General features: G+C 41.7%; 1 protein-coding gene across 3 annotated transcripts; it reads left to right on the top strand.

The window, feature by feature from the left end:
* The first annotated feature begins 8,162 nt into the window (after nt 1-8,162).
* On the top strand, nt 8,163-13,323 carry LOC110527294 (zinc finger protein 883). 3 transcript variants are annotated; one of them, XM_021608478.2, is made up of 2 exons: nt 8,163-8,345; nt 9,590-13,323. In XM_021608478.2, exon 2 carries the CDS (start codon nt 9,666-9,668, stop codon nt 11,064-11,066), a length of 1,401 nt encoding a protein of 466 aa, XP_021464153.1. In that variant the 5' UTR covers nt 8,163-8,345; nt 9,590-9,665; the 3' UTR covers nt 11,067-13,323. The 3 variants fall into 3 exon arrangements, with proteins under 3 accessions (XP_021464153.1, XP_036839018.1, XP_021464159.1); XM_036983123.1 differs by lacking the exon at nt 8,163-8,345 and adding an exon at nt 8,372-9,282; XM_021608484.2 differs by lacking the exon at nt 8,163-8,345 and adding an exon at nt 9,321-9,407.
* Nucleotides 13,324-19,761: the final 6,438 nt, after the last annotated feature.

Genomic DNA, 19,761 nt, shown 5'->3' with positions numbered 1-19,761 from the left:
CCACGATGGTGTAAATCATCAGCACTAAGCATGATTTCACATAGATACATAGGAAAGTACACGGGATCAGCTTACAGTTCAGCGTCAGCCTTGAATGGCAAAGCGTATCAATGAGAAGCCATTGCTATGGGCACACAGAAGCAAAGGCAGACCCAACACGTCTTCAGAGTGTATCAGGAGAGCTGAGAAGCAGCATGGTTGGCTGTCCCTGGCCCCATACAGCGGTAAGGTACAAGACTGATAAGTTCTCTCGTACTGCAGCCACAGGCCCACACCCACAACCAGCAGCCCCTAGATAAGTGTGTGTGATGCAGTAGGGGTGCTTATGTCACCATGGCAGGAAGACAGAGGTTGCTTGAATTACAACACCCCACCTACCAACACAAGGGAGCCCACAACCATGGGAGCAGAGCACTGATGCAAGGAGAATGCAAAACATGCTGTCATTGTCAAAAACACTACATTGAACTGTTTTTTGATCATTTCCATACACCGTATGCACCAGCAGGGAATTTTTCTAATAGAATAAAGAACCTTTCATATTAGGCTATGTGATAGGGTTGGGCACTGTAGCTAGATACAAAACATTTATTTTCCTTTGTGTGTGTCAGGATTGTTATTCATATCCGACTATGACGCTGTGTGAATCACTACCACTACTATTAAGAGACTTCTCAATTAACCACTAGTCTGAAACCAAATTGAATGGGAGGCAGACTCAGTCAGCAGAGGCACAATGGGATAATGTTACAATTATGCAGGTTGGTTGCCAGTTGCCTCAGGACAACAACAAAAAGTCAAACTAGCTATGTTTATCCTACTTCCCTAATGGACGCAAGAAATTATCTGCATGTCTAGCCGTTTTCCTGCAAGGTTTAGTGACGTGTGTAAGCATGCCACACAAATGCAAGTCCGTAATTGTTTTATTTTTATGTTGATCTGATTCCATCTGAGTGTTCCTCCTGGTGAAGGTCGGGGCCATACAGAGAGAAATGACTCTGGTCTAGACAAGACAAACCCTAACTGGAAACAGGCACCTCTTCACTTGATTCATTTCCAATGGACACATTGCATGAGTGGAATTCTAGACGTTGAACACATCAGTGACAGAGCTATTACGACCATGGCCTTAGTTTGACATTTGACTCAGCAGCACGGCTTTAATGACGTGCGATTAAACCACCTTTTTTGTATTTTTTTTATTACAGCAGGGCTTTAACACAGATGGGGAGAGTATAAACAAGAGTAATTCATAACTAGACTTTGTTTTGTACCATAAAAAGTCAGAAAGGGAAAGATTTGACAGAGACTACATGATGAGTCTAACGTTTAAAATGTGACAGACAGCATGTCTGTTTGACGAGTTTCAAGCATGTTCAGACCAGAAATAATAGTTGTCTGGCAAAGAAAACCCACGGTGGTCAACTCGGACAGCGGAGTAGTGTTCATGTTACAACCTTAACAGTCCATGAACTCTAAAGCTGAAACCCGTTGTTGATCCCACGGTTGTATATTTAGTTGGGTGTCCTTAAACCCCTTTGGCTGATGTTGTACCCACGCCCCTCCCTCCCAGTGATATAGCAGTGTTGTCCTGTGCGAGCTTTCAAAAAACTTCCCCTTGTGAATTTGGAGCGACGCATGCTGGGAAATGTAGGCAGCAGAGGGGTGTCCTGTCTAGATGATAACAAAATCTGGCAATTACAGCCTATTGTCCCTCCCTACAAACTCACTGAACCCGTCATCAGTCTAACCAGGAAGTGGTGTCTGCAACAACCTCTTTCAATCACATGCAGACATCTGGGTGGAGTTTTAAGTGGAATCTACAAGGAAAATTAGAAGCATGTCAAAACCTGTTTAACCATTGAGATAAACCATCAGGCTTTCCTGGTCGACCAAACCAGAAAGTCCTAGATTGGTATTTTCTATTAGCTTCCACTAAAAAGAATATGTTGGGGGAGAAAATATAGAAGTGTTTATCATTGTCTGATCCCAAGTGCCAGAAAACATTTTTACTGCAGGTGACAATGTATTTCCAGGTACGCAATTGACCTGAAATGCAAAAGTAAGTGAAATGTGAGCCAGGGCTCTGTCTTTGTTTATTTGTGTGGATGAGGAGGAGACATGAGGAAATGTTTCCAGACAGGAAATCAGATTTTTCCGTTCTGTATTCAACATCATACTATCCAGCCAGCTATTGTACTGTACAAAAAAAGTACCTCTACCAGCCTGTGGACTTGTACAGCTTGCCTGTCATAATCCCAGCAGCAACAGTGTTGATGTCATACTCTGCTAACCGTGCCTTCTTGATGGCCACCCCCAAACACACTGTACATCAAAGCCGAGGACACAAAAGCATACAGGTGAATTAATGCCACATTATCTCAATAGAAACAACAATAACAGTATGCCAATGTGTGACACTGCTCAAATGACACCAATGACTGCGTAAATCCTCTGGTGGGGAATGACGGCACTCACCCAGTGGGCCAAGTGTGTTCGCCCATGTCGCTCCTTGGAGGGTCACCAGATTTAGGAGCCTAAAAGTAAGGATATCATATCCATTAAAAACACAGACATCTACAGTCTAAACATCAACTCTGACAAAGTCAATGTGATACAAGGGTTGATTTACGATTAGGGGTTCTAGTATAATGGCCGCGTATTGAAAACCTGACACATGCCCGTTGAAGTTATGCTTCAGTTTATATGGAAATCCTATATCAAAAAGGTTAACCATGAGTTGAGGTGATCATCAGGCAAAGTGACGAACAGCCTGTCAGATGATAATGTAGTTAGACTGCTGTACCTTCATGATTGATCTGATTCAGCTTCAGACATGCACAAACAGTAAAACTGCACATGACACTGTCTATCTTCTAACAGCGAACAGCTGGAAAAAGAATGACCCTGGTCAAACCAATATTCCAACTGGAGCCGGCATTGCAGTGAACACAATCTACCCGTGGCCAAGACAGACTTCGCCCTCCTTCTCCTGTCAGGGACTAAGTCATGTGATTGCTGGGGATGTCAAGAGCGCTGACAAGGCCTATAAACCCAGCTGTGTTACTGCACTAAAAAGTCAGGTGTGTCGACAAAGGTGTGTTAAGCACAGGTATGTGCTGATGAAGACAGCTTGGCTGTCGAAACGTTGGCAATTACATTTTTGCACCTGAGCTCCTAGAGTGTGCGGCTCACTTTTATTTTCAAGTTTTCTGCTCCGCTGGCCAGCACCTCGCCTAAGGAGGTGTGTGTTTATTTTTCTTCTAGAGTGTTAAGCATTGAGTGTTAACATTATCCCATTCATATTCGGCTATGTGATAGGGTTGGGCACTGTAGCTAGATACAAAATATTTATTTTCCAATGGCCGGGTGAGTGTGACATAATCTCAGTGAAAGCAACAGCGTAGGTCAGATTTACAACAAAACACCATCATATAGGGCTACTATATCCAGTTTTCCATGGAACAATGTGTTATTACTTTTACCGACTGGGGGAAATTATGATGCTGCCCATCAGCATTATAAATTCAGCCAAGAGGTTTGGTGAGAATCAATTTCAGCAAATGTAGAGGTATATAATTCAGTGCTTCTCCCCCCCTTCTCTCTAGCGGTGGTCTGATCCCATTGGCAGTTTACCTTTGGACCACAGAGTAAGATCCTCACTGTGAACTAAGCAGGAGGTCCAGTGTTAATAATTACAAATGATGGATTAATGTCATGCCATGTCACGTCAGATTGTCCATGCATGTCACTTAGTTTTTCTTCTTTGCGTGGAGCAGCATATACTTTGAGTAGATTTAAGTCCTAAATAATCGCCTCATATCTGGAAGGGAAAGCCAAGACTAACCTTTCAAGTGGTTATCCTTTTGGAGTTTAGTTGAACCAATACAGATTGCAGATTGTTCACACAACCGATAAGATTGAGGTTGGCCAAAAATCTTGCTGCTTATGTTATTACCCATATAGATGCATTTAAATACCTTTATAAAGATCAAATGGAACCCTTGAATAATTGTACCAGCGCAATCATAATGGAGAGCATGACAAGTTATCAACCAGCCATATGAAATATTTTGACACATACTGAACAAATTGGTGAAGACTGCCCTCTGCTGGTTGATACCAGAATGAGTAATTATCGTATACTGAAAAAGTGATTGAGACGAACATAACTCTTAATCTGCTTTGTCTTTCAAATCCAGAAATAACTTGTGAAGGAGATCCAATTTAATCACGGCCTCCAAAAGACCATTAATTTCTACAAAGACTGTACATTACGTGGCTTAGACAAAGCCATGTCTTTGGTCTCGGATATTCCTATGAGGAGCCAGTTGAGAGCTCCAACCGCAGCACCTAAAAAGCAACACAAACAAGAATTTACACACGTATATTTGACATTTCATACAGGCTCAAGAGCGAGACTAAGGGTAAAAACAAGATTTCACATGTAATACAACAGCCTCCGATGGTGAAGAAAGCAATGTTCAAATCTATTAGATGTTATTAGCACCGGACTAGTATTACTAGAGAACGTTGGGTATGTAATTATTACCCCCAGAATGTTCGTTATTCCAGAGGACGATTCGGACGGGATTCTTTTTTCCCCCAAAACTGCCCCTTGTAATTATGATTTTATTTATATATATATATTTTATAAATTGACATTGTGACGGAAATATGGAGTTTTTTTCTAGACGTGAAGATATTTCAACAGGTTCAGGCGATAACAGGCTACACTGAGCTTGGTTCCAAAGTTTCTAAACCATATATAGTCGCCATAATATTTGAATTGAGGAAGTGTGATCATAATCATTAGGATAGTTTGGCGATCCTTAGTAGAAGACGTCCTAAATGCCCCCCAGCCTTCAGATGTGCATCAAACAGCGCACTTGATATGCGTTTTTAGGCTATGGATGAGAAAGTGAACTTGTCATTTCCAAACGTGTAGCTCAGTTGTATGCGGCTTTGCGATCTATTAACAGCAAAGGTTGCATTACATTTGCGCTATTTTTTAAATGATGCATTTGGCGATGGTTATGCATTCGCAAACGTATAAACAAAAGCATTCACTGTGAAAGTTGATACATGAAGGCCTTCATACAGTATATAGCCCATGCGCAGCACTTCTGATCGGATCAGTTATTGTTTTATTTCTCAACCCACGAGCAACACCTGTCAAACTCAGACATTTCTCTCGAAACGCGGGACTAGCATTATCAGAGGACCTTGGAGTTTGCCAAAACAATAGGTTATTCTGGCTGGAATTGTTACTCTCCTGCCATGGCAGATTCGGACGGGACTAAAATTACAATTGTGCTCATGCACATAATTACATTACCCGACCTCCCCCAGTAAAACTAAACACACCCGATTTGTTGTATTGTAGATCCAGGTCCTGAATTTGGCAGATTCCAAGTTTGTGAACCAAAGTCATTCATTATACTAACTGGAACTCACATGTGTAAAATATCTTGGATCCACATTAAGATACGGTGAGAGGGGGCTCATCCCAGCCACTGCGTGAGAGAAAAACACACAGAAAATAGTCCGCTGATGCTCATGGCCACATCAAATAGGTCGAATTGAATTGCAGTCTTTCCATATCACGTTGAGAAATAATTTACGCCGAATTCAGTGTTTGAATATTCAGGCGATGCTCCACCCTTACTGGGTCCACTTGATGATGTATTGTCCATGTTTCCTAATTTACCTGTGAATGTTTTCCTTCCTGGCTCAGTTAGTGAAATTATCTAGTTAACTTACTTTAATCAAGGAATTAGCTATTAGCGCACCTAGGTAAAGGTAACTAGATGGCTTGCAATTTATCGTTAGCCTATATACCAGCTATTCTGGGGAGCATTTAATTCAAACCCATGCTGCTTGTTAGCTATCTATGCTATGTTAGCCAGAAACAAGACGAGGAAGCGCTAGCTATCTTAACGCGAGCTAGCTATCTTCTGAGTATGGTGCGGTAGCTAACTTACTATTACTGAATACTTGTCTCTATACCTTAGCTAGCTACCGTTAGCTTATTTGAAATTGTTGGGTGTACTATTAGTTTCTCAACTCCGACACAGTTAGATAATAGTTTCAAACAATGTAGCTAGTTACAGTAGAGTGACCGCTAGCTAGTAACGTTAGCAGACTTGTTTAAGACATCCACCAAAGATGGTGGATACATTTAAGAGAGTTCACACAGGCCTTTTAGCGTTGACAGTTTCAGTCTACTTAACTGGGTGTGTCTCCCTTAGACATCAATGCAATAGCAGCTGGGTCTGGTCTACATAGTTAGTTGACTTTCATTAAACTAGAAAAAAGCTGAGGGAAAACAGAGAGTGTAGTATCTCGCTTCCAATTTAATTTCAATTTAAGGGGCTTTATTGGCATGGGAAACGTATGTTTAAATTGCACAAGCAAGTGAAATAGATAATAAACAAAAAATAACAGTAAACATTACACTCAAAAAAGTTCAGAAAGAGTAAAGACATGTCAAATGTCATATGATGTCTATATACAGTGTTGTAATGATGTACAAAAGGGAAAATAAATAAACATAAATGTAGGTTGTGTTTGTTCTTCACTGGTTGCCCATTTCTTGTGGTAGAAGTCACAAATCGTGCTGCTGTGATTGCACGCTGTGGTATTTCACTTAATAGATATGGGAGTTTATCAAAATTGGATTTGTTTTTCAATTATTATTTTTTTGTGGGTCTGTGTAATCTGAGGGAAATGTGTGTCTCTAATATGGTCATACATTTGGCAGGAGGTTAGGGTGTGCAGCTCAGTTTCCACCTCATGTTGTGGGCAGTGTGCACATAGCCTGTCTCCTCTTGAGAGCCAGGTCTGCCTTCAGCGGCCTTTCACATTGTCAAAGATTTCCTTAATTTTGGATCAGTCACAGTGTTCAGGTATTCTGCCACTGTGTACTCTCTGTGTAAGGTCAAATAGCATTCTAGTTTGCGCTGTTTTTTTGTAAATTCTTTCCAATGTGTCAAGTAATTATCTTTTTGTTTTCTCATTTTATTTATTTAATTTCACCTTTATACTCATGATTTGGTTGGGTCTAATTGTGGTGCTGTCCTGGGGCTCTGTGGGGTCTGTTTGTGAACAGAGCCCCAGGACCAGCTTGCTTAGGGGGCTCTTCTCCAGGTTAATTTCTCTGTAGGTGATGGCTTTGTTATGGAAGGTTTGGGAATCCCTTCCTTTTCGGTGTTTGTAGAATTTAACGTCTCTTTTCTGGATTTTGAAAATTAGTGGGTATTGGTCTAATTCTGCTCTGCATCCATCATTTAGTGTTTTACGTTGTACACAGAGGATATTTTTGCAGAATTCTGCATGCAGGGTCTCAATTTGGTGTTTGTCCCATTCTGTAAATTATTGGTTGGTGAGCAGACCCCAGACCTCACAACTGTAAAGAGCAATGGGTTCTATAACTGATACAAGTACCCTAATTGGTATGTAAAATGTCATGTTCGTTTTGATGACATAGAAGGCCCTTCTTGCCTTGTCTATCAGATTGTTCACAGCTTTGTGGAAGTTACCTGTGGCGGTGATGTTTGTCAGAGGTATGTATAATTTGTGTGCTCTAAGGCAACTGTGTCTAGGTGGAATTTGTATTCGTGGTCCTGGTAACTGGACCATTTTTGGAACACCATTATTTTTGTCTTACTGAGATTTACTGTCAGGGCCCAGGTCTGACAGCATCTGTGCAGAAGATCTAGGTGCTGCGGTAGGCCTCCTTGGTTGAGAACAGAAGCACCAGATCCTCAGCAAACAGTAGACATTTGCTTCCCCTTTCGTCTCTGCAGCCACCAAATGACGTCACTCAAAAAGCCGTAAATAAAGCCAAGGTTCGATGTCCTTTGTTTGGCTCGACAAATACATTTGGTATTTAGGTGGTTCGAAAAGGAAAGGGTGGAGGTTATTACGATTTAATTTAATAATGTGTAATATTTACATGTTATCTTAACAAGTAATAGACTGAAGGCGAATAATGTAACTGTTTTAATAGTGTTTGCGACAGTTTTCACGACACCAGGCACATGCTATGTCCTGTCCAATGACGTCTGTTCCTCTCTGGTTCATTGCCCAATGAAATTCGAGATACATTGCGTGCTGCGCAGGAGCGGTATATATCATGGATTGAAAATGCATGTGGCTGGCTTGCCACACACTGTCCTTCAACGCGTTAAGACAATCCACAGTATTTAAAATCAGTGACGATACGCAGCCATTGCCAAGGCTTGATATCCGTGTGGACGCTGGTTGTGATCTGACAGAGGTGCGGCAGAATCGACTAATTTCGTCGAGGGTCAAGACAACGAATCTAGAAGGATAAAAGCCCGGTAAATAGTCATCTCGAGAACATTATTAACTTGCACCATCGCTTATTTCGGTATAATTGTTCATACGTCAAATTTGACTACATAACCAGCCTTATAATTTTAAAACATGACGATACAACGTCTTGGTTATGCGAAATATAGCCATCTTGCCATGTCTATTGCAATGAGCATTATGCCGGGTGATATGCTCGGGCCACGGTTTGGTGGCAATTCCTGTCAAAAAAAATCATTCTCGTAACTGGGGGGGACTTCTGATGACACTGAATCTGCTGTTTAAAATCGTATGAAGCCAGCTCTCGAGCCTTGGCTCTCGTTTTATGCCCTCTAGCTGCATGTGTCATCGATGCTGGATTTGAGTCTGTCAACCTTCCAAGATGATCCACATGATCAGTGACTGAAGACATGTTCATTGTTTAATGTATTATGCTTCTATGATCAGCACTATGCTGCTTGATCAATAGGGAAATATGTGTCTGAGAAAATCAATTGAATAATGCATGAATACGCAACAAAAAAAACAGTCCATGATGAATGCTCGGTGCTATTTTTATGGCGGGGGGGATGAATTCACGCCGCTGTGAGTATTTGTGTCTAGTCTGAGCTAGAGCGCCTTCTGAGCTAAAAATGCGGAATTAATAAAACATCCATTACCAGCTCTCTTTGGTCGATATAGCTACCGGCATCCGCCCTGCGACAATGTTGCTTTGTCATTCACTATAGTTCTTGGATGTCATTTTAGGATTTGATTATGTTTTGGGCACAAGAAAGCAATCCTTTTTTATACATCTGTCTGTTGTAATGCGGCCTTTTAGTCACAGCCGATTTAATCCACTCCCATCATGCATTGTGCTCATCCCAGCCCTTACTGTATTTCCTGTTTATTGTTGCTGCTTTGTCTGGTAATTTTCTGTCATTGTGGCGTAAATCAACCTCAAATGTAATGTATTAACTAACAGTCTGTAATTATCAATAATTTGTTTTGCTCAAGCTCACCACACCTACTTAAGCAGTCGTTTTTTTGTTTCATTTCCTCTAGGCAACGTAATGCAAAGCACTTCCTCGGTACACAATTCAACTCCACGTTTCGATAGTGAAAGTACAATTATGTCAATGTTTTAACCTGTGATATTCAACCGTTCTTGTTTATTTGTGATATTGGATGTGATGTTAATTTGTTACGATGACATACAGCTATCTAGCTAGGCAGCTGACAGTAGTTTTATTTTTTTTTCTCTCTCTTTTAGGAGTGGTGGAATCTGTTGACCCTGTAATTATAACAAGACCACAAGTTACACACATTGACATTTAGGGCCTGGTCAAATGGAGGACTCGGAAACTGATTTGACTTCGTCTGAACCGGACGCACTTGGTGCAGACTTCATCACAGTGGAACTGGACACCCAGCCCATAGAATATGTTGTCAAGTGGGCAGAGGTCGGGTCCAAGTTCACAATATCCTGTGTGAAAAAGGAGGCGGACGAGGGATCTGGCCTGAATCTTGACCAGGTGAAGGCAGAGCCAGATGAGCCCTTTTTTGCCCAGTATGAGGAGGAGTTCCCTGGCTGTGACATTGCAGAACAGAGTGTCATAGTAAACGACTCTGATGAGGACGACCACACTGAGCCAGGGAGTAGCCATCTGGTCCCTGTTGGAGATGACTCTGATTCAGGCTCCGAGAAAGGGGAATATAGCTCACCAGGGGGAAACTACAGCTGCAACTACTGTGGGAAGTGCTATAGTCATTCCTCAAGCCTCTCAAGACACCAGCAATTGCACACAGGAAAGGCACCCCTACCCCCAAACAAGCAAATGGATGCAGGGTCAGGTGAGGGGAACAAATATAAATGCACACAGTGTGCAATGCGATTCAAAAGCAGAAGAGCTCTCGGCACTCATATGAGAACACATCGGGGCATGAGAGTTTACCCATGCAACATCTGTGGGAAGGATTTTAACCACAGCTCCAGCTTGTCGCGTCATAGGCTCATCCACAAAAAAGGGAAGGGTATTCCCTCTGGTGCTCGACCTGCAGAAATCAGTTATGTTCGCCGCCCGCCAGGCAGCAGGAAAAATAAAAAGCAGGCTGGCGCGAAGAAGATCCCTGGCGAGAAGAAGATCCCGATCGTGAAGAACCTCCCCGGAGAGAAGTTCTACGCGTGTACACAATGTGACATGACCTTCAAGAACTCCATTGGCCTCTCGAAACACCAAGTCTCTCATGTCAAGGATCTTCTGAATAACTATGCCCAGGGTAAAGACAGTCTCACCAAGTCCTCAGACTTGAAAATACGCCTCAAGTTGTGCTCGAGGGACAAACCCAACTTCTACACCCTCTGCAAGAAAAACAAGCGGTCAAGAGCTGCCAAGCGCCAGCGGCAGCGCCAAACATCAGTCTCTGAGGAAGAGGAAGGACAATATGCATGCGAGCAGTGTGACAAGCACTTCAGTCAGGCGCAGAGCCTCGCCAGGCACCAGCAAATGCACAAGGGAGACAAGTTCAGCTGCTCTTACTGTAAAAAGACCTTCGCCAGGTTGTCCAACCTCCACCACCATGAGAGATCTCACTCCACAGGGGGCAAGTACGAATGCACCACCTGCAACAAGACATTTGTGCACTCGTCTAGCTACTCCAGGCACAAGCGGCAGCATGCTGAGGAGGCCCACCAGCGCCAGTGGAAGGGCATAGATGAGATGGCACCACTTGATTCAGACTCTGAGTGAGAGCAGTAGTGGTCTGCTCTCAACTACCCACACACAGCTTACTACTCTGGCTTTCAGGGGTTGGGAGGTTTTTGGGGATCTTGTTTCGGACTTAAATTGGCATTACTCTTGAGTATATAACGTGTGTGTGTGATGATGACTTATGGTATGGTATCAGCAAATTGCATATTTCTTTTCCTAGATTACACTGACTGTGTTGTCCTCTGCTGCCCATGCAAATAAATATTTAGATTTATTTTGTTCACATTCCCTTTTGGTCTGGGTTAGCTACAGGGTTAGGGTGAAAGTGTTGCTAGAGTCTTGCCAGATGTGAAGTATACTGTACCATCTGTGTAGTATATCAGCCGTGTTAGGAAGCCACCCTTGCTACACATCATCAAAATAAAACTGCTATAAAATGCTTCTGCTGTTGAGCAAACCCATTTCCTCTTTTTCTGTATATAATCTATTTTTTATCTCTGTGACATGACAAGGGTCAAAAGGAACCTTGCCATCAAACTAAATCAGGATTTGACCTCTAGGGGATTAATGTGATGTCTGCATGACACCACACATAGTCCCTGGTTCAATCAAGCTTCTATGGTTTATCTTCAAGATTTACTGTATCTGTTCAGTTCACGCAAGTAATCTATGATGCTCAAACCAACCATCAATAAAATCAAAACAGTGAAGTACTTTATGAGAAACTAAAGAAGGTTGATTGAATCCAGGCATTTCCAATAAATGTGCTAAAATGAATCCTTCAATCAGAAAACTGGCACGTGTTACTTTCCCATCCACTACTCAACATCACTTGTTTATGATCTCAATGACAACACACAGTGGTGAAATTTAAAAAACAAAACAAAATATAGATCTTTTTCTATATATTTGGGATTTAATTACGTTGTTGCATCTTTTTCTTTTGTTGAAAACCGCTAGCATCGAGTGCTCAACCAAGTTTTTATGTAGTATGAGTGCTTAGACCGTTTAGTTCTACTACAAAGAGTTCGGATGAACATTCAGATGGTTGATTTAAGGATTTTAATGTCGAAATATGAAGTCCAATCATATCCTTAGAACTTGAAAATACTATATGTGGTATTTGTCAACATATACTGACTGCAATTACCACAAAGTATAAAATTGACTCCATATATATGTATGCATGATGAATATAACTTGAGAATAGTTACAATATATGTTGTTTTTACATCTGCTGTGCGTGTGTGTAAAACATTGCATTTGTGAAAGTGAGAATAATTGAGATATTTAATATGTGCAGTGTATTTTGACAAATACCTTCAAATATTCCTGGGATTAGGGATTTCATATTTTGTACAAGTATTTGTCTATTGAGGTTGTAGGGGAAACTGCACTACTTATTTATGAATTGGGAACAAAGGTGCAATTTAAATGGCAGTGAATGTGATTCACAATGGCTATAGTTGAAAACATATTTTCGGTGGCAAAGCCTTCCCCATTTGCCCCAAAGTTCCACCTTTTCAGATGTAACCTCTCACAAAATCCATTACTATTCACAGAAATATTATCAAGTGCTGTCAACTACTTACTGTATATCATCAAAGCTTTCAAATAATGCTTGTATACATGCATAGCCAGATGGATTTTCTTTTCCAGTTAAACTGTTCAATTATCTGTTGAAAGTGCTCAACTTATCTCCTTGTTTGATGTTTATATTTGCTTTAAACACAACCAGGGTACTCTAAACAATTATTGACATTTGACCTTGTGAATACCATTTTTACTGTTTAAATTGGAATTTAATTGTCACATCTAACCTCTGTTTCTTTTTCTTATTTCTTGAAAGTGTATAGAGGCATGTATCGAGCACAGACCCAGTCTATTGCATCCACACTGATAACTGAGGAGAAAAAAAATGATGAAAAAAACTTGGTACCTTCCTTGTATTTATGCAAGTTAATGTTTGTTTGAAGAGCTAAATTCCCCTGGTTCCCCTCAAAACAGACCTTCATTGAGTTCAGTTTTATTTGGTTTGGTTTTCAGTTGTGGTTCTGGCCTTTTTTCTCCAGTGGCAAACAATATTCTCCTCTCTTTTGTTTTTCAGCAATCTCTGCCTTTTTAGATTCTGAAACTCATATCGTTTTATTTTTTTCGCTGTCATTCTTTATTTTTTTGATGCAGCGGACCTACATCCTATAGAGAGGTGTATGTTTTTTGTATTGTGTTTGCCATTAGAATACAGTTGACTTGTTTTTTGTCTTGCGTTTTTGTAATAAACCATTCATGAAAGAAAGGCTGGCTCCATGATGTCCTGGATATATTTAAAAATGAGTAGGCCTATCGTTGATTACAGAATATTGGAACAACTAAATCAGTTAAGTTGACAACTCGATTGTGCGTTACCGCTATTCAGTGGTTCTTGACTAATGAGTATAATTTTTGTTGTTGTGAATTATGTTGAATGAGTTAAATTGTTCAACTACTGTTGATAATTCACCTGTGATTTGATGTCCCCCACTAGATGGCAGCAAAACACTTAAAATAAAATAAAAAAGAAGTCGGTCAGCTTGACCCATTACAGAAACAGAAGACGTTTTTCTTCCTTTTACAAAAAATTGTTAGGGAATTGTTTTTGCACTGATTTTATTTATCAGGTCTTCTACTAGTATTTAAGACAATTAAATGTTTATTGACTAACTCAACTTTATAATGACATTTTGTTTTCTTGATCTGCTTCCAAAAATATCTCACAGGGCCACAAACAATTAGGGCTCAATTCCATCTGTATCGCCCCAAGTGTTACAGACAGCACACTAGAAATGTAAAGGTCATTTCCTATTGAACCCTCATCTGCAGCGGTTACCGTGAATCCAGTCTCCGCTAACGCAGGAACATTGACTGTAAATTTCAATCAGGCTGTAACGCTGAATTTCCACGATCCAGATTGAATGGAGCACTTAGTGTGTAAAAGACATGCAACTAAATGTATTTGTCTCACAGCCTGAAATCCAGAACCTGTTTTGCTAACATTCCGCTCTTTGTACTCCTTGTCATTGCCCGAAAACACGTTTAGCAGGGCAAGGAATGGAATGATAGCTAAACAGACTGGGACCCAGGCTATTTGTCCCAGAGGAATCCTACTCACTGTTCCTCTTGATTTATGTTGATTCAGATTCGTGTCAACTACATAAATAGTAAGTCAAATACTATTTTATCTAGAGATATTGGCACAGCTTATCAGACAACAACCTCTGTCACATTTAGAAAGACAGCGATTTGAATCAAACAACTATAGCACACTAAAACCTCGAGGGGACCCACACCGCCCAGAAAAGTGCTCTTCTAATTTCTGTTAGGCTACTCTGCAACCACTCAAAGGAATTTGTAAAGACAGAGCGAGAGAGTGGGCCAAAAAAAATAAAGTTTCTATTAGAATTCAGGCTTTGCAGCTGTGGAGTTTCTGGGCCCTCAAAGTGAGGCAATAACATTTGCCATTGTTGCCAGGCTAGAGGGCTCAGACTTCCTGGCAACCCTAAACTAAATTACCCAGGCTTTTCTGTGGGCCTAGAAACGAGCTCTGTGTTCTGCAACAAAAAGGGCATTGAGATGAGGGGAGAGATGGCCTCCCCGGGCTCCTGAAAAGCCAACTCCGAGCCAATGAATGAATGAAGGCAGAGGGCTCGCTCTATGAGAACCGCTGTGGGAAATGGTAGTGATGTCATTATGAATGCATTTCTGAATGTTTTTGTTGCTTACTTCTCTCTGCCCCCATCCCTGTCCCGAAACCCCCCCTCCACTGTGCCCTTCCTGTCTCATTTGGGCTCCATTATTGGGAGCCAACCAATGCAAAAAAATATATTAAAAAAACAAGTTAAAGCCCAGTGCCCAGGACCTCAGCGAGGCACGGTCTCCGTGGAAACAGGAAAACAGTGCTGTGGGGCGTCAGTTCCTCTTTGAGACCAGTGTGGAGGACATGAGATAGAGGAAAGGGTGAGAGAGAGGGCGGATCAGTAGGAATTTGGACACCTTAGAAAACAAATTTGTAAGCACTGATTTATGGGCCTCTTTCTTGAACAAAGGAGTTTTAAGTTGGATCCAGCCTGTGCTCACTCTTGGTTTGGAGATTAAGGACCTATTCATTCACTTCCCTCATTGAATAATGAATGCTACTTGTTACCACATGCCTGTGGAGAGAAATGAAAATGACAGTTTTTCCATCATTTATTGGTTGGTGCAGTAAAGAGAACCTGACATCAATAATGTTCTTATATTTCCATTAATTTGTATGTATTTCTCAGCATCTGATCTTCTTCCATCCTTTGTTGTTCCATGTCATCCTCTTCCACTAGTTTCCCCACATACCGAAGGCCCCGCATGGTGTGATTGCAGTCATGCAAAATGCCCGTTTCCCCCTTAATCTGGTTGATCACCCACCTCCGACTAAGGGCTCTATTCAATCAGCGGTACAGCGTGATAAAAATGTTCCCGTGTTAGCGGAGACTGCATTGGCGTATGTCCTCTCAATCTGAAATGACCGTTACATTTCTATCATGCAATCTATCGCTGCAGCGATACAGACTGAATAAAGATAGAAATGCCCCTACGGGCAGGAAGAACAAACAAACAACACATTACCCTGTTAACATGGTCACACAGCTCAGTAGGTGGTGGTGCATTGTGCCAATCCCTGATAAGGCTGATTTTTAATGAGGTGAAAACCAACAAGTGCCAAACAAAGGGCAAACCGATTAGATAAGCAACAAGCTAATTACTCACTCTCACAATCAAGTGGAGCTCATTCTCTCTTATGTGATGTTTAGGCTACAACATCTCCCCACAGCCACGTTCAAATCAAGGATTCGGCTAAATATGGAGAAGGGGAGCTCTGCCCGGCACACACGTGTTTCATTTGTTTTGGTTGGAGAACACGAAGTGAGAAGGGTATTTTCAAACGGATGGAAATTAAACCATTATAAAATAGTGAAGTGAACTGAATACAGAACATTAAAAAGGCCGCTGCTTTATAATAACATATTTTAATAACCTTTTGTAAGAGCGGCCAGGGGACACATTTAAAAGACACTAACAGAGCTAAGAGTTTGTAATGGTACTATGGTATTGACGTGACTGATGCCAGTAAGGTGGCGCAATGCATCACTTTTCAGTCTTCCCAACCGCCACCAGAAAGCTGACCAAGATCCCAGCCAGTGTCCACATGAAGGTCAAATGTGCTCTGGGACATACTAAGTTGATCCTGTGCAGCGACTGAACACCTCCCAGGACTCTTTACCCAGTCCCCCGCAAGCTCCGCTTTCCTCCTCACTGCCAGTGCTGTGCTGCCTACCCCTCCCTACCCTCCCTTAAGGACACTTACCTACTTATTAGACACACATATGTTACGTTAGGAGTAGGACAGGGGGGGGCATTCTCCAAGTTGGGGATGGGAGGTCTGCAGATTTTGATTCAGGGGGAACATTATTTCAACCATTCCCTCTCTCATATGTAGATTCAGAGCAGCAGTGGATGAGTACTTCTGTCTGATCTGATTGATCCCCACTCTGGGGCAGAATATTGGATGTACTGGTACTGTTCTGTTGAATAAAACAAATGGCAGGGAAAGACAAAAGATTCTATTCAATCTGTATCGCTGAAGCGTTCACAGGTCCCACGTCAGAAACGCAAAGGTCATTTCCGATTGAGCCGACGTGTGCAGCGCTTACCGTCGATGCAGTCTCCGCTAACATGGGAACATAAGACTTTACATTTCAATCACGTTGAGCACAAAGTACACTATGATCACGGCATGGTTTCTGCACGACATGTAGGTTTCTGCTGGGAGTGGCTGAAGCAATTTACAGATCAATCCGCACAGCGGAGACGCCAGTATTCTGCTCTAACCCTCCTCTCCTCCTCATCCTCTTCTCCCCGTCTACCCCATGGCATGGCGGTGTTGCTGTTATAGCTGCTGTTGATCTATGGCAGGGTGAACTTCAACATTTGACTTCTCATTTCTCCTCCTCAGCAGTTAAAATGCGATGCCCGGGGAGCCTCACATGTACTTTAACACTCCATAATGAGAGAGAGAGACAGAATCCCACAACTCAATCAGAGATCTGGGTGCCAAGCTTTTTACTTCTTCTACACAAACACTTTCATGGCTCAACACCCGGTGGCAACACAAGATGCGATTTCTTCCCCAAAATAGCCGCCAGGAACCCCAGCACATCTTATCAACACAGAGCAGAGGCCCACTGCAGCCCAGGCAATTTAAACCCTGTGATAGACATGGCAATTCCCCTGGAAAGCTCCGGATTGGAGGATGAGGACCGGGGAAAAAGAGAATGAGTAGTGAAACAAGGAATGAGAACCCAGAAAGGGCGAGGGTTGTAATGTGCGGGTATGGATATGGACAAAGTATGTGTGTGTGTTTGTGATGGAGGGAGACTTGTAGACTAGTTGCCATGCTAAGAAGTAGTTGTATATGGAAAATGTTGACAGGCGTAACCGGTATAACAATAACTTAACTCATAACAGCAGGTTGCTAGAGCAGAGGTGTTGTGCGTTTTTGAGTAGAGAGACATTTGAGCATCTGAGGATGCTCCATTGACTTAAAGATGACAGTGGATAGTAATCACACAATTCCCAATTACATATCCTCCATGCCTTCCAATGTCAGATAGTGTGAAGGAGGGTATTGATTTGCACTCCACCTCACATCTGTACCACACTGTGTTCCTGTCCGCTTCTACATCAGGGATCGGAGATCATTTTACCCCCCATTCGAAGCCCATTTTATGGTGTCCTTCATTGTATAATATACATTATAGACTGGGTGGTTCGAGCTCTGAATACTGATTGGCTGACAGCCATGGCATATGACATCAACTCAAATCTAATTTTATTGGTCACATACACATGGTTAGCAGATGTTATTGCGAGTGTAGCGAAATGCATGTGCTTCTAGCTCCGACAGTGCAGTAAATATCTTACAAGCAATCTAACAATTGCACAACAACTACCTAGTACACACAAATCTAAGTAAAGGAATGGAATAATATATGCATAAAAAAATATGCATGAGCAATGACTGAGAGGCATAGGCAAGATGCAATAGATGGTATAAAATACAGTATGTACATTAGATGAGTAATGCAAGATATGTAAACATTATTAAAGTGGCATTATTAAAGGGGCTAGTGATCCATGTATTAAAGTGGCTAGTGATTTCAAGTCTGTATGTAGGCTGCAGCCTCACTGTTAGTGATGGCTGTTTAACAGTCTGATGGCCTTGAGATAGAAGCTATTTTTCAGTCTCTCGGTCCCAGCTTTGATGCACCTGTACTGACCTCGCCTTCTGGATGGTAGCGGGGTTAACAGGCAGTGGCTCGGGTGGTTGTTGTCCTTGATGATCTTTTTGGCCCTCCTGTGACATCAGATGCTATGGGTCTTCTGCTGTAGGTATCAGGCCGTATAATACAGGTAGGGCAAAACATGTATTTTTACTGCTCTAATTACATTGGTAACCAGTTTATAATAGCAATAAGGCACCTCGGGGGTTGATAGTATATAGCCAATATACCACGGCTAAGAGCTTTGTCCAGGTACTCTGCGATGAGTCGTGCTAAGAACAACCCTTAGCCGTGGTATATTGGCTATATACCACACCCCCCCGTGCCTTATTGCTTAATTCACCATTTTGTCAACTCACTAGGCTAATTTCTCATTGTTATTCTGGTTAAGCCAGTGTTTAATATAAATGTGGTTCTACACTAAGTAGTAGTTCTTGCAGTAATATTTCCTGAAGTTAAATTTGTTTATGACCCTTGACCTACCAAAATTGTGCCACATCCATTTTCCTGCATTTCCATAAACTTTCTAGGCCAACGAGATAGAGCTTCCTTCTCCTGGGATGTCCCTATGTTCTAGGATTCGATATGACTCCTCCATGAAACTTCAGAGTATCCATAACAAACTATGGAACATCCTTTTGAGTTTTTACCCTGGATGTAGAGGGGAGTAGCAAAGTGAAGTCAACAAAGAAACCCTGAAAAACATTGACCTTAGCATCTCATATTTACTTCCAACTTGGGTATTTTATGGGGGGTTTGAAATGAAACAAATATTAATACTTTGGCCTAAGAAAATAAATGAATGAGAAGTCATAACAGGATTTTTCAAAACTATTTCAAGAACTCTGAAATTGAGGGATGTTGCATAAGTTACTATTAAGAGAACAACATGCTTATAAAATAAGCATCTGCTATGTTTGATTGAATCAAATGGCCAAATGGTCTAAGAGGCTATATTCCTTCATAGATATGGTTCATGTGTCATCTAACATTTCATAGCTGCAAACTACCACTACAGTATACAGATGCATGATAATTAAGCAATGACCAGAGGAGGTGTGGTATATGGCCAATATACCACAGCTAAGGGCTGTTCTTTAAGCACGACGCAACACAGAGTGCCTGGACACAGTCCTTAGCCTTGGTATACTGGCCATATACCACAAACCCCTGAGGTGCCTTATTGCTATTATAAACTGGTTACCTACGTAATTAGAGTAGTACTCATAAATGTTTTGTCGTACCCGTGGTATACCACAGCTGTCAGCCAATCAGCATTCAGTGCTCAAACCACCCAGGTACATAATAACTCCTGTAGCCTCTCTTTCTAAAATGATGCAGTGCCCTCAGAATGGTAATAAAACAGAACATCTTCATTAATA

The sequence above is a fragment of the Oncorhynchus mykiss genome, chromosome 1 (genome assembly GCF_013265735.2).
Source record: "Oncorhynchus mykiss isolate Arlee chromosome 1, USDA_OmykA_1.1, whole genome shotgun sequence".
In the NCBI taxonomy this organism is placed as follows: Eukaryota; Metazoa; Chordata; class Actinopteri; order Salmoniformes; family Salmonidae; genus Oncorhynchus; species Oncorhynchus mykiss.
Note: the sequence above shows the minus strand (reverse complement) of the source record. Positions and strands in the feature narration are given on the sequence as shown.

What these genes read in the sequence shown, in the direction of transcription:
- LOC110527294 (XM_021608478.2), top strand. Translation starts at nt 9,666, where the DNA reads ATGGAGGACTCGGAAACTGATTTGACTTCGTCTGAACCGGACGCACTT.